General features: G+C 41.6%; 1 protein-coding gene across 1 annotated transcript; it reads right to left on the bottom strand.

Annotated features, from left to right (window-relative positions):
* Nucleotides 1-5,123: 5,123 nt before the first annotated feature.
* LOC116326628 (arf-GAP with GTPase, ANK repeat and PH domain-containing protein 2-like) lies at nt 5,124-23,235 on the bottom strand. Its single transcript, XM_039612698.1, has 16 exons — nt 22,975-23,235; nt 14,111-14,169; nt 13,932-14,019; nt 13,544-13,629; nt 13,295-13,436; nt 13,081-13,215; nt 12,836-12,957; nt 12,473-12,631; nt 10,588-10,671; nt 10,213-10,317; nt 9,972-10,119; nt 7,533-7,684; nt 7,142-7,232; nt 6,299-6,521; nt 5,846-6,149; nt 5,124-5,416 (listed from the first exon to the last, which is right to left on the bottom strand). Exons 1-16 carry the CDS (start codon nt 23,228-23,230, stop codon nt 5,135-5,137), a joined length of 2,436 nt encoding a protein of 811 aa, XP_039468632.1. The 5' UTR covers nt 23,231-23,235; the 3' UTR covers nt 5,124-5,134.
* Nucleotides 23,236-24,977: the final 1,742 nt, after the last annotated feature.

Raw genomic sequence — 24,977 nt, 5'->3', positions numbered from 1 at the left:
GCTTTCATGCTGTTTACACAAAATGTTGATCCTACCATCCCATCAGACCAGGCAACACTTTTTACAATCTGCTATTGTCTAATGTTGGTGATTTTGCTTATTGTGATCTCAGTTTCCCATTCTTATCTGACAGGAGTGGCATCGGGTGGAGTTTTCTGCTGCTGAAGCCCATCTGCTTCAAGGTTTGAAGTGTTGTTGGAGATGCTTGTCTGCATAGCTTCTGTAAACCCTAGAGAGGTTGTGTAATAATATTGAGTCCAGCCCATTGGCACCAACAACCAACAGTCACATTAGTTTAGGGACTGCACTATAGTAACCGTTGAAGTTCAAGGTGTGTCATCTGTACCAACTGTACCAAAGTTCTTTAATGGCCTAACTGCTTCTTATAGTGTTACTTTTTTCTTTGCCAACATGCTGTTGAGTAAAGTAGGAACCACAATGTTAGGATGGATCTAAGTGTCATTAGTTACTGCAAGCTGAAGCAAACTGATGTGATCCTAGCTGTACATGTGTTCCCTTAAATTGTATTCTCAGTGGTACAGCATTAATTTTTGTCTTTATTTAGTTGTCCCAGTCCTCCTGGCACACATTCCTGACAATCCTTCAGGAGGGTTTCAGTTTGGAATAACAGCTGTGTGGACAAACAGGAGGGACAGAAAGATGAGAAATAAGAGGAAAAGACATTAAATGTTTTTTGGGTTTTTTTTGTCTTTTAACCTAAGACAAAAAGAAGTATATTAATTATTGTATGCTACTTACTGTTTGGATATTTTTCTCTCACCATTTGCAAAACACACTATAGGTTTGTTTACATTTATTATGTTCCAGAGCTAAAGTCTGGTTCCATGTGTTATAATTTCACTGTCATGTGAACATATATTAATTATACCTGTGCTAAAGACTGTGTATATCTACTCTTGAATCTATAAACCAGGTGATCTTGAGAGTAGTTTCTTTGGTGATAGCATGCTACACAGAGCGCTCTTATCTTTTTTAGAGAGACCGTAACTTATAGAGAAGTCTCATACAGCGGTATGTGTTATTTTTGTCTCCATATGTTTTCTGGGAAAAAATGGGATTTGGTATACCATGAATCCAAGAAACTGAATCAGAGATGGATATATAAATAAGTCCATGACCTACAAAGAAGTAGGGCAGACTCAGTAGAGGCCTTTAACAAGGACTTTGTTGCGCCATAAGATCTTATGTTTAAATGGTAGTTGAGTGTTGAATGATTTTGCTGAATGCCAAAGGACTCCAGCTGTCAGGAAAAAAAGGCTCTCAGCTTGTTTGAAAACAGGAACCTTCTGTCTGACCATGTACTACAAAAGTTTGTAGTCACTGACAAATGTCCCTGTTTTTAACAATGATACACAATATGGACAAAAGTGTTGGGCCACATTTCTTAATCTTTGAATTCATGTGATTTCAGTCTCCTGGTCACAGGTGTATAAACACAAACACAGAGGAATTCAGTTCAATTCAGTTTTATTTATATAGCACCAAATCACAATAACAGTTTCCTCAAGGTGCTTTATATTGAAAGTTAATATAATAATAGAGAGAAAACCCCAAAAATCACATGACCCCCTGTTGCCAAGCACTTGGCGACAGGGGGAAGGAAAAACTCCCTTTTAACAGGAAGAAACCTCTGGCAGACCCATGCTCAGAGGGGGCGGGGAGGGAGACAGGACAAAAGACACTCTGTGAGAGCTTAATAATAACTTCATAATAATTAGTGATTAAATGCAAAGTGGTGTAGCCATGCAGCCTGCCTTTACAAATATTTTTGAAACAGTGGTACTGTAATAGGTTGCCGCTGTTGCAAACGGTCCGTTGTGAAATTCCACCATCAAATGTAAATGATATTAATCCAAAGTGTATGTGTCTGGTACAGCAAAATACTGGATCACATAAAGTTCCACATCTGGGTTGCTGAGTGCTGAGGCACATAGTGCTACCAAAGCTCTGTTAACTCAGTTTCTGCAGAGCTCCAAACCTCCTCTGGCATTAACATCAGCACAAAAACTGTGCACTGGGAGCTTCATAGCATGGTTTTCCATGGCTGAGCAGGTCCTGTAGGTGTAACGTGTAGGAGGCCCTGTAGTGTACCATTGTATTCTTATAAAATACCTTTTTAATTGTTTAGAAATTTTAGTTAATGGCACGTAGTATCATTAATCATCGCAATCACTAATTATATTTACTAGAATAGCTCCAGAGGTTAATTTTCAGCAACTATTAGTCCTCTGTTGATATGCTGTGTCACTTTTTGTAAAGCTGACTGATCATTACCAAGACCTTTTTACAGTTAGGTTGGCACTCTTCTGATTAGTAGAGAAGTAATTGGTTAGTTCTGTGTCTGGCACATCAGCCTTGTGGGTTCAATGATAGTTTCAAATTGCCCCATTTAAAAATAAAAAACTTTCCTCTGAAGCTCGTTAGAGTGTTCTTGTTCTAAGAAGTGAAGGCTATTCCATGTGGGAAACTGCCAAGGAAAACTTAAAGACTTCAACAGCATGCACGTCTCCCCTCACAGAGCAGCAAAACTGGCTCTAACAAAGAACAGAAAGAGAAGTGGGAGGTCCCGGAGCACAGCTGAGTAAGAGGAGAAGTACATCAGAGTCTAGTCTGAAAAACAGATGCCTCAAAGGTCCTCAACTGGCAGCTTCATTATATGGTACCTACAGAACATCCGTCTCAGTGTCGGCGGTATAGCGGGGCACTCCAGGATGCTGTCCTTCTGGGCAGAGTTGACAAGAAAAAGCCATACATTCCTTTACTCAGTGTCTTTTCCTTATCCATCTTTATCTTTTCCTTGGCCATTCTCAGATTCTCGACTAGCCAAATTTATCGCTTCTAAACCTGCATTAGATGCTACAGTGACATTGACTCTATGTAGAAGTGTTTTCAGGTTTATATGATTATTTACTGTCATTTACAGTGTAATTCTAATATGTTTAATTTTATGTTAGATAAAAACAAGTATTTTTTTTATTCAAAAACTAAAACATTTGTAAGCCACATTTTAGTAGTGTTTATAATGCAATTATTCCCTTAAGCTCCAAGGTGTAAGTTATACTGTTTATTAAGGGGACAAAATAAGTCAATAAATAACCCAAATCTGAACACACACACACACACACACACACACGCACACACACACACAACTCTAAGCAAAAACACCACAGCTTGGGCAGTAGCCTTAGTGTATTAATAATGAATACTCTGTGAATCATTGCATGAGTAAAAAAATACAAATGGAATACAAATGGAAGAAGATGTTTAAATCACAGACATATATAGTGAGCTGAGCCTTCAGGTAAACACAAGTTTATACGTACAGTACCGCAGGAGAGATGTTTTTATGCCGTTAAAAAAAGATATTAAATCGGGCAACATTCCTCTGGTGCATGTTTACAAATACTGAATCGTTCAAAATCCAGGTTTTGTAGATGAGAGCCTACATCTGCATCTGGCAAACCCTACTTTCCCTTTCTATTAGTCACAGCAGGAATAAAAAACAAAACACCCTGACAGTCCACCAAAAACTGCATTATCTGGAAAAACATGTTAGTATTTTAAAACAGTTAACTTATCTGTTTTTTTTCTTCTACATTCAACCAAAATCAAGGCATTTCACTTGTTCATTTGCACATCTAGTTTTACACTCGCCTTGATAATGAGCTACTGCTGGAGTCATAATGCATACATCCTATACATTATTTATGTCAGACACACCGATACAAACGTAACATAAAAACCTCCCGTTTTGGATGTCAAAGAGTTAATCAGGCGGTTATCAAAGAATAACTGGGCCGGGGCGCTGTACAGTAAATCTCTGAACAGAGTAACCCTTGGATTTTTATACACATAACCAACTGTACAAATCATACAATAACACTCTGGAAAATTAAGCTTTTTTTTTTTTTTTAGAATTATAGTATTTTATCAATGCATTTCTATACACGTACTCTGTTTATCTCTAAAACAGCCATCCCTTTTTCATGTCGACTTACACGTCGTTTATGAGCTGAATTAGCAGCTGTGTTAAGCATAAACACACATTCACAGTCAAAATGAAAAACTGTTGCGATCTTTAACGCTAGAAATTCAAGATGCCCCTCAAATCTTAAAATTTATTGCAGTTCTTTACGTCTGGCCTGGAGATACTCTGATAAGCTTCCTTGAGGCCATTTTTAATGGAGTGGAGAATAAAGTTGAACACTGACTGCATTCTGAAACGTGAATCATACAATCTGATATAAACTGTGGAGGACTAAAAGTGCCAAAATAAAAAACCAAACAAAAATAAGAATAAGAATTAAATGAATGAGTCGATCAAAACGGATTACAGTGCCATGAAATGCATAAATCTAGATTTCTTTTTTAATTCTTTATTTTTTTTCCTTCACATTTACTCCCCTATTTTTTTTTTATATTTTATTTATTTTACTACATTTTTTCCCTTTGCAACCCAATCCCCCTTCTATTAATTTCTGTATATTTCCCTTCTTTTATGTTTATTTCTACAATTGCCTCAGTTAAAGTGGGATCAGCTTTTTGTCAACTGGTTAAGTTGATAAATGCCAGTCTGACAACAGAAAAAACTGCCCAGGGAGATCATTGAAGAACTGAAGATGCTATATCAGCCTATGTCACATTTTATAAAATAACTTTTGCGTATATTAATTTTAATATAATTTTAATTTTATTTCATTTATATACATTTTGTCATTTATGCGCTTATTTTTATTTTGGCACTTTCAGTCCTCCATACAGATAAATACATTGCTTTAAACCTGAATGCAGAGGCAGAGGATGTCGTATTCCTTTTACCTTACCGTCACTTGTAAAGCGTAATGAGAAGACTTTGCCTTTTGTTTTGGTTAAATCGTTCAAGCAGACTGCATGTGGCTGTGTGATTCACAGTTTACACTCCTGACACACACACAGACACCTTTTAGAACCTCATCTGGCTCTACGAGTGCAACATCTGGCAACATGTCCATCAGTCCCGCTGGCCTGTGTGGACGCGCAATGACACTGTGAGGGTAAAGTGACAAACTCACACACACAAACATATACTCTAACACACTCTGACGCACAGGCATTATGCCACACCACATTTCGGTTATGACACTGCTCTTCTGGAGGTGCTGTAACTCAAGCTTGTGCCGCCGCTCTTGTGCGAGATCTTGAGTGTCGTGGCAACCGTCAGGCTTGGTGTCATGGCAACAGGGAAGCTGGATGTGGCTGCCGCTGCGAAACCGACTGTCGCGGCGACGGATGGGGGCGGCTCGTTCGGGCATCCGTGCTGGAGCAAGATGTCGACACACTCTTGGCTGCCGGCGCTGTGAGCCAGAGCCAACGCTGTCTGGCCCTGAGCGTCCCGATACCGAACATCGCAGCCATACTGCAGGCGGGAAAAGAGAAGAAAGCAAAGTGGATTAGATTATGTAATAATCCCATCCTCCACACTTCAAGGAAGTTTTAGAATGTGTAGGAAAAAAGTTGCGCCTGAACAGCATTGCTTTAAATGATGTCAGAAAGGTGCGATTAAGAGAGCTTTTGTACCTTTCAGACATTTAGATCACCTTCAGTTGTCTGCTGAGTCATCTATTTAGACCACTTTTGTTCTTTGCTGAGTGAACGACTCAGAGGAGGTAATTTTACCATTTTTGCACAGCTCTACAAAATGGTTCGCTGTGATGAAGAAATTTATAATCATTACCTAGCCAAGTACCTCCACTGCAGCAACATCCCTATATATTTTTGAGAATACCTGCTTTGTAACTGCCCGGACCAGTGTAAGATAAAAGAAGGGAGACAAAGGGAAACAAACCCAAATTAGAAGCTGCGTCATCACCACATCAGCCTGCTGACAGGCAGCGTGCAGGGGGGAGGCGGGCAGCCGCAGAGCTAAGAGCGACCTGGAGGAGCGTGCCAGGCTGAGAGGGGCATTAATGTCCTCCTTAGTGCAGTGGGCCAAAAGTAGCAGCAGCTTGGGGAGATTGTGCTCCATCACTGCCAACAGAAGACGGCCAGATAGAGTGATGTCTGGGCCCTCGCTGGGAGTGGGAGGAGGCAACGGCGCCACAAACAGTTTCTGCTCGTATTTGGCTCTTATCCACGATTCCCGCTCCTCTCTAGACAAGGAAAGAGAAACAAGTGAGTCATCAGCATTTACAGCTGACAGATGACAGCACTGGACTTTCCAGTGGACTCAGAGAAAGAGCTGCACAGCTCTGTAAAAAAAGAAAAATTGTATAAATATATAAAGATGGTTTGTCCTTACCGTGTAGCATCGGGTGCTGGTTTACGGTGGCCCATTGTGCGTGCCTCCCATATACTGTTGACCATGTGGTTGCCGATAGCACTGAGAACCAGCGTCAGCTCTCGTGGCAAATCATCCAGGGCCAGAGAGCGAACCCGTGACAGGTGAGTCCCCAGGTTTCTGTGGATGCCGGAACACTCGATGCATATGAGAGCGCCCAGATTCAGACTGGCCCAGGTTGGATCTTGAAGAGGGAGCGTGCACACAACAAATTAACTTCACTTGAAACTGACAGTCTACCAATTTAATTTGGCTGCGTGCCACTAAAATGCGCCCGATCGGCCATGGTGCACAACAGAAGAGTCTGAGAAATCAGCATAAAAAACCCCTCAGCATTAAATTTAATTTAGATCTGATAAGTCATCAAAATTCTTTATCTGGCCCTCAAACAATACAGAGATCATGTGAAAAATGCAGTACGTGTGGGATGTGAAAAATACCACACAAAGGCACATAAAAATATTTGCATTCAGACTCCATTGTCTTATCTCATGGCATGCGGATGAATGACTGTTTTCAAATATGCTAAATACCAATTTAAAAGTTAAAAGTACCCCTCTTTGAACACTCTAAGGCACAGAAAGCTATTTTCAGACTGTCAGATGGAGGAGGGTCATACCCATTTTCCACGGTGATTGTCCAGATTTGTTCTAGAGTACGAACACAAAGAAGTTCAAGTCCGCAGCTAATTATTTTCTCCTCGCTCTACGCAGCTTCTTACACCAACAACAAAAGAGGCTTCGGCTCTGATTAAAACTTCCAAACGTGAAAGCAAACAGAGCAGTCAAATTAGGGATGACTTACTAGGAGCGTCACAGTCCACACAGAAGTTGTTGCCCTTTGCATTGCGTATCGCCTGCAGAGCCACTGCATCACTCTGGCTGTTCCTTCGAGCCTGTGAGAGGCAAACAGTAACCAGAATAAATGAACTTGTATGAACTCTCCTGTTTAAATCTATCTCTGCAAAAGAAAAAAAGTGATGAATGACTGCAGTCATTGCACTGACAGTAACAGATAGAAAAAAAAAACAACTTAGGGTGGATCTTTAAAAAAATCACTTCTTGTTTTTTCTCAAGGAGCTTTTTATCTGCAGGAAGTCTGTAATATTTACCATTTGTCACTGGCAATAAAATGAATGAATGAAAAACTAGATTGCTGTGTGTCAGAGAGCGAATGTTTTCCTGTTGTTTCTTGCCTTGTTTTTGCTGCTTTCACACAGCTGCAGGCTGGCCAGGATCTGGTTCTCGATGGCTTGGACCCAGGAGTCCCTCTCTTCCACACTTTGGGCTTCAAAATGCCACGTCTGGCCAGTACTCGACACAATGAGGAAGTCAAAGTTATCCTCGTCTGAGACAAGAAAGACAATAACACAGAGCTCAGATTTCAGCAGTAGGTTATTAACATCACTTCAGGATCATAGTTGTGCATAAGCAAGGTTTAGTTTTATGCTGCTGATCTGCAGAATTTAATTGATTAATAGTCAATAGGCTAAATTAGAAGCTTGACTTCTAATGTGGCAGCCTGGCATGTGTGGAGGGTCAATGAGAGCCTGAAAGATGCAGCGCAGCTGATTTATATTACCTGTCTTGCTTACGTTTCTTAAGCTACCAAAGCTTTTGAGTTTCCACATTTTGCGCTTAGCTGCATAAGAGAAGAGAGAAAATATCAGAGAAAAACACAAAGTCCTCGTCATATGTAGTAAAGCTACAAATGTCATTAGGAACATCCCGATTGGTGCCTATGAAAACATATTTGAAGCTTGTCATCGTTTACCATCTGCTTGGCCGGCGGTGGCATCTCCTTTCTGATTCATGCTCTTCTTTCTGCGATGCTTTTTTCTGTCCGTGACCGGGGAGGCAGAACCTACGTCTTTGGTAGAGGAAGAGCTCGAGACTCCCTCAACTGCAGAGTCTTGTAACGAGCAGACAGGATAACAAACGTAAAATTACTACAACCCTGTTTCCGAAAAAGCAGGACACTGTATGAATTATACACAGAATGCAATCATTCACAAATTGGAGGAAATAGTAAAAAGAAGAAAAAAAATCAAATGCTGAAACTGAGAGATTTTAAGGTTTTTCTGTGTTGTTTTTTTAATAGATGCTCGTTTTAAATTTGATATCAGCAACACCTTTTTGCCACCATGTTGCATCAACTCTGGGCTTATGAGAACTAAGTGAAACAAATGTTGTTGTTGTTTTAAAAGAGAAATATTTTCCCATCCTTGCTAAAAAAAATTTCTGCTGCTCAATATTTCAGGGCCTCATTTGTCATGTTTTTCTTTTCATATTGTTATATTAGTTTTCAATACTGCAGGCGGCACCTGAGCTCTTTTGCTGTGGAGCCACGCAGCTGCAGATCGTGAGGAATGTTTTGACATTGCCATGCTGAAAAAAGAAGCAAGAAATTTCCAGAAAATGACATCATCTGCATGGGAACAAACCCTATGGTTTGTGCCAAATGCACAGATATCGTGCCACACCTTTATGGATGCTGGCTTTTGGACTGTATGCTGATATCAAGCTGGATGGTCCCTCTTCTCTGTAGCTGGGAGGATGCGGTATCCATGCCACCCAAAAATAATTTCAAATTGTGACTGGACGGTCCACAGAATAGTTTCCTACTTTTTCTCAGTCTAGCCTAAATGAGCTTGTGCCCTGAAAAGGTGACAGCCTTCCTATTTTTTTTAAAGAATGTTTTTCTTTCTCTGCAAAGTAAAGATTTTCCTTGCATTTGTGGAGGCAACATTAATGACAGTGCGCTATGAAGTGTCGCTGAACCCATGCAGTGAGGGCTCAAAGATCACAGCCATGCTGTCTTTGTAGTTTTGAATCATTTTTAATAACATTTTTTTTGTTACATTTCAGAAATTGCACTGTCTTACATGTTTTTAGTCCCATACTCACCAATGCTTTGAGCATGGTTAGATAGTGTGGAAGGACATCGCTGCACACCTCTGTTACCCCTCAGGAACAGGGCACCGCCCAGCCCCTCCATCTCCTCAACTTGCAGGAGACTGCTCGCACTCATTGGGACTACAGGAAGGGTAGCAACCATATAAACAACCACATACTTAATAATAAAGCAATTTAGCTAAACACTAAATGTGAAAACAAACAGTGACACTTTCGGACACTTTGAAATGCATTACTGCTTTAGCTTCCCCGCACACTCTTAAAGCACTTGCAAAATTCCTTATGATGCTGTTTTGCAGTCTTGCAGGGGTTTCACAGCCTGCTGCAATTTCCCCCCGTTTGCACAAATGCTTGACCCCTCCATTTACAACCGTCTTAAAATGCCAAGAACAATACGTACAAAGCAGTTCTGCAGCCTTCTTTTCTACATATCCACATTTTTTTTTTATCACTGTCTCTAATAAAAAAAGGTCATCAGATAAAATATTTCATCTTATCAGCTCCACAGAGAAAAGTGCCAGCATGGAGATTTAAAATCTTGAGCTTCTTAGCTAGACCAAAATCTGTTCAATATACAGTAACTTTCGATGACATAATTAATTTACACGAGGTTTTTTTTAAATATATATATATAAGGTTTACATAAAAGAACTGGTTTAGCTATTGTGAGGCATCTAAAGAGTTTCCCCTTTTTTGTGTACCATAGAGAACATCTTTACCCTCAGCTCCTTGAACGTCTTTGACCCGCCCGTTAAGTCCAGCCGGGGGGGCGCAGGTGGGGACGGCGCGAGGAGGCCGCTTTCCCGGCACCTTCACTGTCACTCGCAGCAGGTCCATTTCTTTCCCGGGGGCATTCAGCATGTAGTCCTGCCAAACCAGGCATCAGCCATTACCATCAAACATCAGTCGTGCTTTCAGCAGCATAATGCTCTGGAGCGCTCTGTTAACACGCCGACTCACATTGACACTGGAGTGATAGGACAGTATGCCATCATTGGACAATGTCACATACTTCTTCTTCCACTCTTTGTTGAGCGAGTTCCCACTGCGCTTCAGCAAGATGCCCTTACGGAGGCGACAACACAGAAGACTGTCAATTTATTGCTAATGTCTCAAGTGTTCATTTCACACATTACGGCAGCATAATGAAAGCTGGCTGCCAAAAACACCCACTATCTATTCATCAGGCCAGAATGGGAGATCACAGCACTTCATCACGCCACACGATGAAACTGGCTTCACACGTCTGAAGTGACTGCTGGTGAGATGTCCTCTGCTGAGGGTCATCTGATACATCATATTTGTTTCTGTATCAAGTGCAAATCGGTGTCCTACCTGTTTGATGGGAATGGAGCGCCCGCTGCCCAGATCGCCCTTAAAGTCTGCGCTCCTTCTGTTTGAGTCGCTGCCTCTCCGGCCCTAAAGGAAGGGAAGGATGGACAATAACCGCATCAGAGGCAGGAATGGGCAGCTTACTGCTGATTTTAATTTATATTTCCCAGAGTTTCTGCTGGAAAGTTTCTGCTGACTGTAAAAGCTGGCTTATAAGTGTGTATTTATAGCAACTGGTTCAGAATAATTGTCTGTAGCTTTACATGAAGCTGCATTAATCTGTATTTTTATGTAAGTGTCTAATCAAATGCTTACAGCTCTGGTCACTTATAGCAATAAACCCAGAGAGAATTACCACCCTAATTCTGTAGTTTTCCTCATCTGTATGGCGTCTGTAAGACCACTGTTTAGCTTTTCTGACCCACAGCTTTACTCTTCTGGTTCAGCCTAATCAACTTCAGCCCCAGACACAGGAGGCTGCGGTTAGCAAAGAAGCTCTGATAATCCTCTGAATAAACTGCCTGCCCAGTGTAAAAAAAACACTGACAAAATGAGTGAAGGCTTTCTAAATATATGGTGTATTTAGCAGCTTAAAAGCCAGTATGATCCATGTGATTAAACATAAGCATTAATTATTAGATTCAAATGTTGAGTCAGCCAGATGAGTAGGTCTCCAAGGTGATGCAAACATTTGTTAATGCAGGTTTTTAATGACATTTCAGATTGTTTTTCCCATAAGGCTGAATTTTCACAGCATTCAAAAAAACCCAAGTCAATATATTATTATAACTACATTATAGACATAATAGCCATTACAAATATGTAATGTCTGTTATGGATATTACAGTACATGTCTCTGCCAGTATACTGTCTTTGACTGTTAGCCCCACCTAACTCTATATTACTCTACTCTATATTATTACAATGATGTGGAAAACTTCAGCCATCCCTCATGTCTCTAAAATTTAAAATAAAGGGTGGAAAATGAGAAAAAGATGCAGTGATATGCAAACATAAATGGAAATATGGTATGGCATGATATGTATTCTTTCAACTCTCTTAGGCAAGTATTCTTCTAATTTCTTTCAGTCTTCAGGAATAGTTCTCCAGGCTTGTTGACGGACATTCAAAGCTCCCCGTTTGATGTTGGCTGCCGTTTGTTCTGTTCTCTGTCAGTTTGAGCTCACACTACTTTAATAATGTTGAGGTCTGGGCTCTGAATGATAATGATCCATTGTGTGTTTGGGATCATTACTTTTTTGAAACAGCCTGTTAGTAACAAAGTGGCTAAAGATAAGTTTAAAATATGTACTGAGCAAAGTGTCAAAAAACAAACTAACAAACAAAACAATTTGTCTGAAAATGCCTAAAGAAAAACTTCAGAAACCCTGGAGGCAAAATATAAGGAAATGAGGAATGGCTCAAGACTTTTGCCCAGTACTTATCTAAAGCATGCAACAAACTTTTAGCATCATCAAAATTATATTTTGAATTTTGAAATATTTCTATTTCTATTTCTTAATTCCACAAACAGAAAACCTAAGAAGTCAGTGCTTCAGCTTTGATGAGAAAAACAATTTTATTGGAATTATTATGCATGACTGGACGCAGCTTGTGCCTACAGTTAGCTGATAATTTAGCACCCTGTAGTTAATATAGGGTCACTTCAGCTTAATTAGCTGTCTGTATTATATAACTTAAGACCATAAGGATGTTCCTGCATTGGGTTTGGTTTGTCCTGCCAAGTGTTTACAGCTCATTTTCTAAACATGGAAACCTACTGAAGGGTTGGCTTAGAGTAAGAAAATAAGTGGAGGAAAGAAGATTGACAGTAAAAAAGCAAAAGGGTCTCTAAGCATGATTGGAGCTTGCACTGAGTAATGTTTACCGCGAATCTAGTGGTGCGTCTTCGGACGCTACGGACCAAGACAGGCGTAGTACCGTCCTGCTTCTCCCCTCTCAGTGTTCTGCCAATGTCTTTGTGACTGATCACAGGAGTAGAGGGAAGTGAGGACGAGTAGTCGCTGCTCTGCCCACCGTTACTCGCCTAAAGAGAGGGAGAGAGAGAAAATAAAACAGGAACAGGAGGAGGACGGAGGAGATGAAGTGATAATTGAGCAGAAGGAGCAAATAGCTAAGTCTGATACAACAGCATGCACACTATAAAAATAGCCTGACAGCAAAATGAAATACAGAAAATAGAGTAACAAAAGCTGCTTCTTATGGACAACAGGTAATGTGTTGGTTTTACCTGTCCTGGAAAGACACCGGAGACTGGGGTGGAGCCTCCAGAGTGGCTGGGAGAATTGGGAAGAGATTTACAAGAAGCCAGTAGGGCAGCTTGCTTCTTAGCTGCCATGATCTTCTGAGCAGCTGTGGCAAAAAACCCAGAAATTAAATGAAAAAATGAAACATTAGTCCCCAATAAAATTGATATTTGTCCATCCTCTACAGCACCATACACCATATGGTTCTGGATATGACAGACGTACATACCATCCGTGAAGACTCTGTTCACATTGAGGCCGTACGTCGCACAGGTTTCATAGTAAGTGCAGCGCCGCACGTCTGAGCAGAGCTGTCTGGCCCTGGCATCATCTATCACTCTGGGGTTGGTGCTGCTGATCTTATCTGGAATAAGCAAAAATCACCCAACTACAACGAGAGTTCATTATAAGGGAAGCGCAGATGCTGAGCGTGAGCATCTTACCCTGAGTGCCGACGACTATGAAAGCTATCTCAGTTACAGGCCGATGGATTGCAAGCTGGTGATAGATTTTGTAAACTTCCTGGAAGCTGGCCTCATTTTCCAAACTGAAGACCAAGATTACTGCGTCCACCCAACTTGCAAACTAACAAAAGAGAAAAATAATAGCAGTCAAAAAGTACAAGAGGGAAGAAATGCTTACTCTTATTAAAAATAAGCCCTCAAACAAGTTCAGCTCGATTCTCCACCCACCTGAGGATCCGGGAGTTCTGTCTCTTCTCTGATTATCAGCAGATGGCTCTGTCCATCAACTAGCACATCCTTAATATACTGGCGTCCTGGCAAATATTGGAACAAACAAATGTTTTTAAAGCTTTTACATAATAACTGATTTGATTTTTACAGCCCTAAATTGCAAGTGATTAAAAGAATGATCCTGGATCATCCTCCATCTGCTGGAGGAGACTCAGGTGTCGCTTGTTGGAGATCTGACTCTAATAGTGTTCAGCCTTTACCTTACATTTTAGAGTTGAGATGACTGTTGTTGTCAACTATATAAGTTAAACCAAATCAATCTGAACTGAATTCACAAAGGTTTAATGTCATTTCTGCTCTTAATGGGTGGAGATGTTAAACCAACCTTCTGAGTTCTCCAGTGGGAGGTAACTTCCAGTTAAATGTCTGTGGACCAGAGCAGACTTCCCACTGCACAGACCGCCCAAAACACCCTGAAGAGCAGACAGAGTGTCAGAGAGAGAAATTATAAATTCAATATTAAATCCACAAACTGATTTGTAAAAACTATAATCTCCTGCTTACCAGATGTAGGTCTTGCACAGTTTGGCTCATCGTCCATTCTTGACTGCTGGTGCAAACAACTGAGGGCAAACATTCACAGCAAAAACAGAGGAAGACAAGTTTCATCAGTGAAAAGTTTAGTTGAAGCACAGAAAAAAAAAGAAATATATATAACGTGATATAGGAAATAAAGCACTTTTTTTTTTTTTTTTTTTTTTTTAACCTGTCCCGTTTGGCTCTTTTGCCATCAGAATTATTGTCTAAAGGCGAAGAAAGATGCCCAACGGATTTACTTTACCAAATGGACCATCCCAGCCTTGCCGTAATGGTCCATCTGATTCACCTTTTATTGTTTATTTTATTTTCACTTGCTGAATACGGGACAGACTTGACTGGTGGAAAGAAAGGGGAGAAAGAAAGAGGAAAAAAAAAAAAACCTGAGAAGAGGGACGGGGAAAAGGGCAAAAACAAAACCAACAGAATAAGCAGACAAAAAAAAAAAATACATATCGATCACCTGGATCACCTGTTGAGAAAGAAAAAAGAAAGCAAGCAGAAGAAGACAAGAGTAATAAACAAGATCACAATGATATATGGGAATATGACAGTAAATATTAAATATTAAACATTATGGTGCAGCACGTGAGATCGACAGCGCACAGTGTGCTTTGAGGTAGGAGCCCAAAAGGGTGTAGTTTGTGTGTGTGATCACCCGTGTGTACACCTGTGAGCATGAACGCGCTTGTTTTTAAGAGGTTCCTTCATGTAATGATCTGCTAGAGGGTGTGGGGGGCCACTGCCCCGACCTCCAGGGCATGAAGCAGGTATGGAGGAGATCAAACTCCAGACATCCAGAGGCCCCCAGAACACAAGAGACCAAGGAAGACCAACAGAGGGCAGCCGCGTCACTATCCCAAAAAGAGCTGAGGAGAGTCCCAGATGAGGGGTCACTCAGCAGCCGCGAGCAGAAGCCAGGGGGTTGCAGTGGCGTGCCCGTGAGCTCCGCCGGCAGCCGGCTGTGCCTGAGTGACCGAGCCCCGGGCCGAGAGGCCGAGGCACCCCATCCCAGTGGCCCGAGCGAGCCCCAGGCTCCATGCCCCGATAAGCAGCCGCCAAGGAGTGAGCCGGTGGGTACCTGGGCGCCCACCCCCGGACACAAAGAACCACCAATGCACCGATGTCTGAGGGCGTCTGCCACCGGCAGGGGAAGTGGTGGGGGGAGATGGGCCTCCAAACCTTGGAGGGCCTGAGATGTCCCCAGAGAGGTGGGGTCTGATACCCAACCTGACATATAGACACAGACAAACAGGCACACACAGATACAAACATCTATTCCCACCCTCATGCTCTCAACACTCACCCAACGTGGAGACAGACATAGAGAGACACTGTACACACAATCACACTCCCCAAGCGTACTCTAAGAACCGGGTCTGGGTACCCTTGCCCCTGGAGGGGGAAACTGCACCCAGACCCAGGTGGTGTTACCCTTTTCCCTGTGGTGGGGAGAAGCAGACCGCCCCGACTCCGCAGCAGCAGGGAGGCCCCACATTCCAGACCCCAGTCGGACGGCCAACTCCTCCTCCTAGCCCCCCTGCTCCAGCAGGCCGCAGAGAACGGGGGTGTAGGAAGACTCCAAACCTCCCTCCACCCGCTCATATGTAGTGTTGATGTATGTGTGTTCTAAGGTGCATTTAAAACCCAGGAGGGCATGGAGCTACCTGCCAGAGCATAAAAAAAAAAAAAAAAAAAGGAAATAAAGCACTTGGGTATTCCCCTGCTTTGAGTCTATGTGCTATTTTGGGTGGTATTGCTCCTCACATTCGTTTTTGAGGGGGTTTGTGTGAGACGCAGGCAGCCCAGTGACTAATCAAAGCTAGCCTAAAAACAGGCCCAATATTCTAAGTTGATAGTTTTTTATAGGTGTGTATGTGCTGATCTGGAGTCAGTTTGGTAGCATTTAGTATAAATACATTATTCATCCACACCTGACATTTATCTTACCCAAGTCAGGGTTGTATGGGAGCTGGAGCCTATCCTAGCTGTCATCGGGCAAGAGGCAGGGTACACCCTGGACAGGCTGGCAGTATGTCACACGGTTATCATGGAGAGATCATGGAGGCAACCAGTACCGCTCATATTCACGCCAATGGCTAATTTAGAGTAGGAAGCCGGAGTCCATTTAGACTCCACGCAGAGGGATCGCTCGGCTGCCCGATGGATTCAAAGCCACGACCTTCTTGTTGTGAGGTGGTGATGCTAACCACTGCATTACTGTACTGCCCCCTATATAAATAATTTGACTTAAAATATAGATTTATATTTAAACATATTCCTGCTATTTTTATGCAAAATAGCTCTACTCAACCCTTTAACACAACAGTTCAACCCTTGGTAACATTTTATAGCAGAACAGCCATGAAGTTGCTTCTGATGATGAGTGAAAACCGCAGCTAGTTAGCCTCATTTGAAACAAAATAAAAAAATAAAAAAATAAAATATGATTTGAAGTGTCTCCAGCATTGTTACGGTCTAAAACAGTCACTGGATTCAGTTCAGAGTCAGGATAAAGCAGAAAACTATAATAAAGCTTTAAATAAAAACAAGACCAGAAGCATTCCTGGACAAAGGACAAACTAATACCGAACCTCGAGTTTCTAAAACACACACAATGTCCCAAAAAGACTTAGGAGTGGTATGATTGCTGGCCAGGTTTGGCATAACTATCTGTGGATCCAACACAGTGAGCAGCATTAATGTTCAAGCGCCCCCATCCACCCTCTGAGCTCAGAGAGGCTGTCACTCCCCCAACTGTGAGCACCCAGAAAATTCAATCAAGTGTACAAATGTGCAAGTCTATACGAGTTAGCCAGCATGGCAGGTATCTTTACTTTACCCTAACATTGTTAAACCAACTTCTTTTCTCCCTCTTATTGTGATTAACCGGCAAAACCAACCTTAACGAGCCATTAATTCTTTTATTCAGCCTCGAAGACTAAAAGAAGAAAAAGAAAAGATATTTGAGCCAGCTGGAGTGAGATAATTCATTTTATTCCCTGTGCAGTTCCCCTCATTTCATGAATTTTATAGAAGTCAGTGTCAACTGAAACAAGACCGAGTATGCCACTTGGTGCTCTGTGGTATCGAGAAGATGAAACCTGATTCAAAAGGCTTGTGATGGAAGATCGTTTGCATAAGAAAGTCAAATAACCTAAAGTGGGTTAAGATTTGAGTTAAATATAAGTCAAAGTTTCAGGATTATTTGTAGAAACACATATGCTCATGCAGCATTCTGCGAAATAATGTTTTGTTGAGTAATCCTCTAACAGTGGACTCAAGGAACACACAGATTTACTGCACTGGAAATTTTTCTTGTATGAAAATAATCTCGAGGGCTGACTCTGGGTGTACACAGTTTATTGAGATTAGTTTAGAGGAGGAGAGGAGACAGAAAGTAAATGGCTCTTTATGATAGCTAACTCATAATCAGCATAATTTTAAACTTGCGGCAGACGTTGGACTCTAGAGGTGAGCGCACTAAATCCTCTGTTTGTTAACGTTGTTATTGTACAGAAAATGTGTTCATTTAGTCACCAGCCATCTCATTAGGTACACCTTGTTAGTACTGGTTTGGACCCTTTTGTCTTCAGAACTTCCTTAATTCTTAATGGCACCTCTTCAACAAGGTGCTGGAAACATTCCTCAAAGATTTAGCTCCATATTGACTTGATCGCATCACACAGTTGCTGCAGATATTTTGGCTGCACATCTATAATGCGATTCTCCTGGTCCACCACATCCCCAGATTGAGATCTGGAGACTGTGGAAGCCATCTGAGTACAGTGAACTCATTGTCATGTTCAAGGAACCAGTTGGAGATGATCTGAGTTTTGTGACATGGGATGTTATCCTGCTGCAATGCTGGATGAACCTTTTTTGTTCCAAATTTTGATGAGCCACTGTGAATTATAATGTCAATTCCCTTTTCTTAGCTGACAGGAGTGGCACCAGGTGTGTTCTTCTGCTGCTGTAGCCCATCTGCTTCAAGATTTGAGATGCTCTTCTGCATACCTTGGTTATGACAGTGGCTATTTGAGCCACTATTTCCCTCCCATCCTGTATTTCATTCCTAAAGGAACTGTCTGTGAAAAACTTTCATACACAACACACCTTCTTTCATTGCATTTTTAACAATATATTTGCTACATTAACCACACTTTGTGGAATGATTAAACCCTCCATAAACAGCTGTTTGTGTTGCTTTCCTGTCACTGCTTCTTAGCGATATGAACATCACCAGAACATTATGAACATTAATTCTCAGTCATCATAGTTGACTGAGAATTAATATTAAAACTGTCACTGTGATAAATGATGGCGAGAGTATGGCCAAATGTACCTAGTACATTGGTTAACTGTCATCAGAATACCAAATCCTGTTTCACTGTGTAATTCTATCACTCAGTGTAACCTACAGTCACAGGCTGAAATAATATTTTGTAGAGTGGACAAATTACATGATAAAAACTCTTTAACAGCAGCACAGACAGCAGTGTGGGAGGTAGAGTACCAAGGCAACTGTTAAAATGTATTCTTATTCTTATTTTTATTCCTCTGTAGCTCAGCCTTTAATTTAATTCTGAGGTCATGGATATATTTCTTTTCCAGACTCTACAGAAGTATAAATCACAAATCACTTAATCTCAGCTGCAACATTTGTCTTGAAAGAAATGCAAGATTCAGCAGGAATATTATATAATAACCTCGACTAGTTTCAGGGTTCATACCAGTGATAAGACAAATATATATATATGTATATCCCCCCATGGGCTGAGGAATGGGCAGCCAAAAGAATTCTTTAAAACAAATAGATTTTTTAAAAACTTTAATTTATTTACAATTTTATTATTATCTGCAGCTTTTCTTTTACCCTTTAAATGCCTTTATGTGCTGCATTATAAATAAAGCATATCTTTGTAGCGAATGGGCTCTGATCTGGTTTTATGGCTGAATTTTTCTTTGCTTTATCTTTGACAGAAGGATGTCAGTGAATGGACATTGAGGAGAGAGAAAAAGAGGGGCAGACAGACAGAGCCATAGAGGACACCATATACATGTGCAAATATGAAGCTGAACAAACAACACAAATCCCCACCAGCGGGGGCAAAAAACACTGCGATAGTGCTTACAGATGTACAGTGATGAGGAAACTGTATCACCAGAGACAATGACACAGACATTTCTTGCACACGCACGCACGCGCGCGCACACTCTGAAGCTGGCAGGTCACGCTGAGTTGGGTGGAGCGAGCTGCAGCGTCGTCCTGGTTCCACGGGGACACGGGGATACTAACTTTAAACCCCCGCGACTCCACGCTCCCCCGTCCCCATCTTTGGGCAATCCCCCCCACCTGCGCGCACACTCCCCTCCATCAAGAGCGTCACACCACAGACCAAATACCACCTCTCGCGGCTTGCTGTTGCCATGGCAACTCCATTTTCCAGAAGCCTCCATCCAAGCCTGGGTCTCTATACGATAAACGGTCTCTCATGGATACAGCGACGTGTGTGAGAGGCATGGAGATGTGATGTCCACCTGAAAACACGAAACTGCGCGCGTCTCTCACGTTCTGCCGGTGTTGGCCAATATTTTCTGCATCAAAATCACCGAGTTTATCCGCCAGCGGAACGCTGACATTTTAAGCTGCAGTTACAGACTCATCATGACACAACATAACGCTGACAAATGAATGGACTGCATTTGAAGGCTGATTAACTCCACGCACAGAGCAGGAAGTGGCGGGGACCCGCTCCCCTCGCTCCGCCGATGAACACAGCTCTGTGTATCCCAAACCTTAATTATTCATGTCCCACTTACTCCCGACAAATTATTCAGGGCTAACTCCAAATCCTACACACCCTGTCAAGGATTTTTTTTAAAGAAAGAAGAAAAAAAATTAAAAATTGATAGAGTTGCATCATGAACACTGAACACATTTCTGTGCGTTTGATATCCCAAACATAGAGTCAAAGCACTCAGACACATGACAGCATTTTCACATGAAAAAACCCAGCTTTGCTATTTACTGCTGTGATGGCCTCAGCTTTACCAAGGAGGAACACCTTGTGCACATTTGAAAACACTCTTACTTTAAAAATCTCTTTGGAGCTCTTCCCCTTCTCTCGGTAAGTTTGCTGTAATTTTTGCCCCTCTTGCCATAGGTTTATTAATTCACAGTGACCTAATATTCTAATCACCTCTCCATCAGATATCCTGCAGGCCTACATCAGATCCAGCTTCTATTTTTAACTAAGATATTAACTTGACATTTACTTTTTCCACCGCAAATCTAATGATTACCACCAAGCTTGTTTTCATCATCTACACTGTTCCAAAAAATAGTAATGTCAAAGTATCTTACTGTATATTTTACAGTTTTGTACTGTTTTTCTAGAATATCATTAAATTTACACAAGTAGACTGTGATTTTACATGTCAAATGTAAAATAACATGGCATCACTGTAAATATAGTAAAACACAATTTACTTGTTTTTTAAATATATTTTTTTGTACATATGCATATTTAGATTGTTAAAATACATGCACAAATGTATCATGATTTCACAAATATCTGTCCGTTATTTGAAAGATTGAACTGTTGAATTCAAATGTAATGCTATGGAAAAGTATATAACATGATTCCTATAAGCTTGTGTTACATCACATAAGTATTATTATTATTATTCCTATTTAGGGCGATCGTGGCTCAAGAGTTGGCAGTTCGCCTTGTCATCAGAAGGTTGCCGGTTCGAGCCCCGGCTCGGACACTCTCGGTCGTTGTGTCCTTGGTCGAGACACTTCCCCTACTGGTGATGGCCAGAGGGGCCGATGGTGCGATATGGCAGCCTCGCCTCTGTCAGTCTGTCCCAGGGCATGCGATCCATTATTATTTAAACCAACTGTTAACTGTATATTTCTGTACATTTAAGTATTATTATTCATATTGCCACATTCATTGACCTTGTTTATAGGTAATTTCATTGTTTAATCACGTTAAAATGTTCCTAATTTAATGTCTAAAAGCACTTGGAAAAGGCAGAATCCCATGTAAAATTAGCGCAACAAACTGTATTGTCATTACTGGAAATAACCGTATTTTTATGAGGAAGTTATTTTCTGTTATTTTACGGTAGTATTTTGGCACCCCAGCTGCCGGAATATTACCGTTTTTTTAAGATGTTTTTTTTTTAACAGTGTATTATCATCTTAAATAGATGATTGGTCAATAAAATATCAATAATAATAACAAGGTGATATCTTTAAATTGCCTCTCAGGTCCAAAACCACTAAGCACAAAGAGAACAGCGAATAAAAAATGTGAAATGGTTGCAATAACTATCAAAATAGTTCATTTTTACCAGTTTTTGGACAGCAAATTTTCTATTAGCAGCACTAATTCATTACTGTAGCTAAGCTGTGTTTTTCCCACTTGTGCCGTGAAAGAGTAATTGAATATTGAAAGGACATATACCACTTAACCTTAAAAACTAATACTCTTCATCCACATTAATATTCACTCAGGCATTTATTTTCTATGTCCAGATACAAAAAACATCATTATTTGTTTTTTGTTGTAATTCTTATAAATTCTCAAAGATACCCCATTTCATCAGATATTATTATGATTGCTTCTTCTTCTTCTTCTAGCTACTCTCTTTAGAGGTCGCCACAGTGAATAATCTGCTTCATCTCCGTACCCCTAGCATCCTCCTCTGTCACACCAACCCTCTGCAGGTCCTCCCTTCACTGCATCTACGAATCTTCTCTGTGGTCTTACGATTTTTCTCCTGCTCCTGGCAGCTCCGTATTCAACATCCTTTGTGCAGTGCACTATCCACTATCCCTCCTCTGCACATGTCAAAACCATCTCAGCCTTCCTCTCTAACTTTGTCTCTAAACTGCTCAACCTGAGCTGCCCCTCTGATGTACTCATTTCTAATCTTATCTCTCATGGTCACCTCCCAATGAATGATGCCTGCATTTTGATCATATGTTTATGACTGCATATTTATTATTATTCCACCCTAAAACTAATCTCAAATACACCAAGAGCCCACAAATAAGTGGAATTGTTTCATCAGATCTCACTAAATAGGACAAGTTACCTATTAGCTTTTAGTAACTGGAACATTTCTAGCCCTTCAGGTGTTACCTACCATGCAATACAACAAACATGACAAAGCTCACTTGTAAAGGTACCGCATGTTCATGTTAACAATTTTTTTTATTTACACAAGTCTTCTATTTCCCCAGAGAAATGTGCAAAGGAAACAATTACAGAAGATGTTTCACACAAATCGTTAAGCCAAACTAAAGTAATGATAATGCATTTTTTTCGCTATACTTGCGTCTGCGTGCAATTTTCAGCGAGTGCTTCACATAAATTAAACGTGTGAATAAATAAGCGAGTGCATTTGAGCATAACTAAGTGGGGGCGGTTTTGTTTTTTGGAGGGGTTTAGCTCCACACAAACTCCAGAGAAGGCAATATACATGGGTAATAAATACGGAACCCTACTTAATTACACAGAATAAACTAATCATCTTAATTGGTTAATTTTTTCCTCCCGAGGGACTGCTGTTGGGTGAAACAAAATATATCTGAAATGATTATTTTATTGCCACTTTTACATCAGAGATCTCATTCATATTGTTCGCCATGTGCAACAAACTCTGATTCTAAAGCATGTGTTGATTTAGGTCTGGGTCTGTCAGAAGAGTCCAGAAGAGTGAGACTGTCAAATAAAGGGGTGCTGGTGTGCTACTGTTTACAGCCTGAATTTGCATTTGTATGAAGAGACAGTAGATTCATGAGGTGGCCTTACCTTCCTCCTCACTCGAACCTCTCTCCACAGGTGGATACAGCGGAGGTGGAGTGCTGACGCCGGCTGGCACGCCTGCACTTTTGGTAAAAATCCCACTAATGAACTTGAGCATCTTACGATCACGAGGGGGAGGAGGAGGAGCACGCTGGATTGTTCCTCCCTGTCCCTCCTTTCCCTTCTTCAGGTCCTCGGAGAGGCAATGTAGGTCGCTGTTGTCCAGGGTGCGACTTGTGGGCTTTCTCTGAGGCCTGGACATGTCGGTAGTGGGAGGTCCAGGTAAGGAAACGGAAACTGTCTTAAATCTCTCCCCCTGAGGGCTGTCCCGGGTCATTATGCCTGAATATCCTCCGCTGACGGGAGCTCCGGGACGTATGAGCGCCCCCCTGCCATCGCTGTCGGCCCAGGACGCCCTATAAGGCCCCATGGTTGTAGCTGCCGATAAGGGGGACTGGTCCCCAAAGCGGTTATCCCTTCTGTCCAAAGTCTTTGCAGAGTGATACAAGGTTGTTGTGTTGGTCTCTCTGAACTCCCTCCATGCAGAGTTGCCTCCTGCGTGGGATCTCATCAAGACTTCAGGACGTGGGCTGACCTGTGATGGGACAGAAAAGGGGAGGCTGCAACGTGAACGACCGCTCAAGTCTGCTCCATTTTCACCCTTTAAGAAAAGCATGGGGGGCTCCCGGTAGAGCTCAGTCCTAGGGCGCAAGGCATCTGAGCGAGGTCCCTCTCTGCGCACAGTTCCCTCTGTGGTAGTTCCTCCATATACTTTAACCATTTGCTTGACAGGTGGGTGTCCAAAAGAAGCGTCTTTGCTCTTACCAACCAATGCAGTGTCTTTTTGGTGTCCATCCCTCCTCTCAGGCTTCCCTCTGTTCTCACTAGGGCTGCCATACTTGACCCGCACCTGTTCTACTTCCTCTTTTACTTCTGTGTTTTCTTTTTCTGCCACTTCCAGACACACAGGTTCTTCCTCCCTGTCAGGAGCAATGTTCAGCTCCTCCTTCTCCTCCTCTTCCTCCTTCTTAGGGCTCCCTTCCCCCTCTGGAAGAGCCTCCGTCTGGCTCCCTGCTACATCCTCTGGCAAAGCCTCAACCTTCACCAGAGTGAGGGATATGAGGTAGGTGGTGCGTCTCTGTGGGTTGCCTGCTTTGCTCATTGGGACAGCAGACCTCAGTGCAGTGACACCTGCTCTCTGACCTCAAAAGACCTGCACACCTCGGTCATGGCAACCAGGACGAGACTGAAGACCAGAAGAAAAAAAAAATTAAATACAGATCTGATCAAATGATGTGTGGCGGATTTTGGCTGATGTCGGGCTAATGCACTTGACAGTAGTCCAAGTTTGCTCTTAAAACCTTAATAAAAACAAGAAGTCAGTAATAAAAAATAGAGGAACACTTGAATTGCAAATTTATAGAATTTATTCAGAAGGCTGACCCACTGGTGAAACAAGTCTAGACTGTTTTTTTTTTTTTAAATGCCTCCATTAATCCTCTTCAATGCACACCACTACTACTGGTCTCTACCACTGATTCATTCATAATCCTTCCCCCTCTCTGCCTTGCTTTCCTTCTTAAATTCATTTATTCAGAGCAAATCTGACACAGAGACACATGGATGGATCTAAATAAGGTATATCTTTCCACGGAGTAGGTGTCCCTGCCTCAGATTTCAGCCTGGAATTATGCAACAGTCTATACATTCATGACTGATCCATTTCTTGAATAGGGCTAATATTAATACTAGCTGTATAATGCCACCTTACTACAATATTTGTCTCGGCTTTTGCTCATATCATACCTTCTTTTTTTTCTCTCCCCACTGAAGAGTATCCATTCACGGCTCCGTGCACATTTGATCTGACGAAGAAATCATCCTGCCACCGGATTACCATTCATATCAAATGGCACATCAAACAAGGCTGACAGAAAAGAGCTCCAACTGAAGATGAAAACAGGTGAAAGGGGAACAACAAAATGGAAATCATTCACTTGTCACGAAGC

Source organism: Oreochromis aureus, linkage group 5, assembly GCF_013358895.1.
Source record: "Oreochromis aureus strain Israel breed Guangdong linkage group 5, ZZ_aureus, whole genome shotgun sequence".
Classification (NCBI taxonomy): domain Eukaryota; kingdom Metazoa; phylum Chordata; class Actinopteri; order Cichliformes; family Cichlidae; genus Oreochromis; species Oreochromis aureus.
The sequence above is the reverse complement of the archived record's forward strand: the minus strand, read 5'-3'. Positions and strand labels throughout refer to the sequence as shown.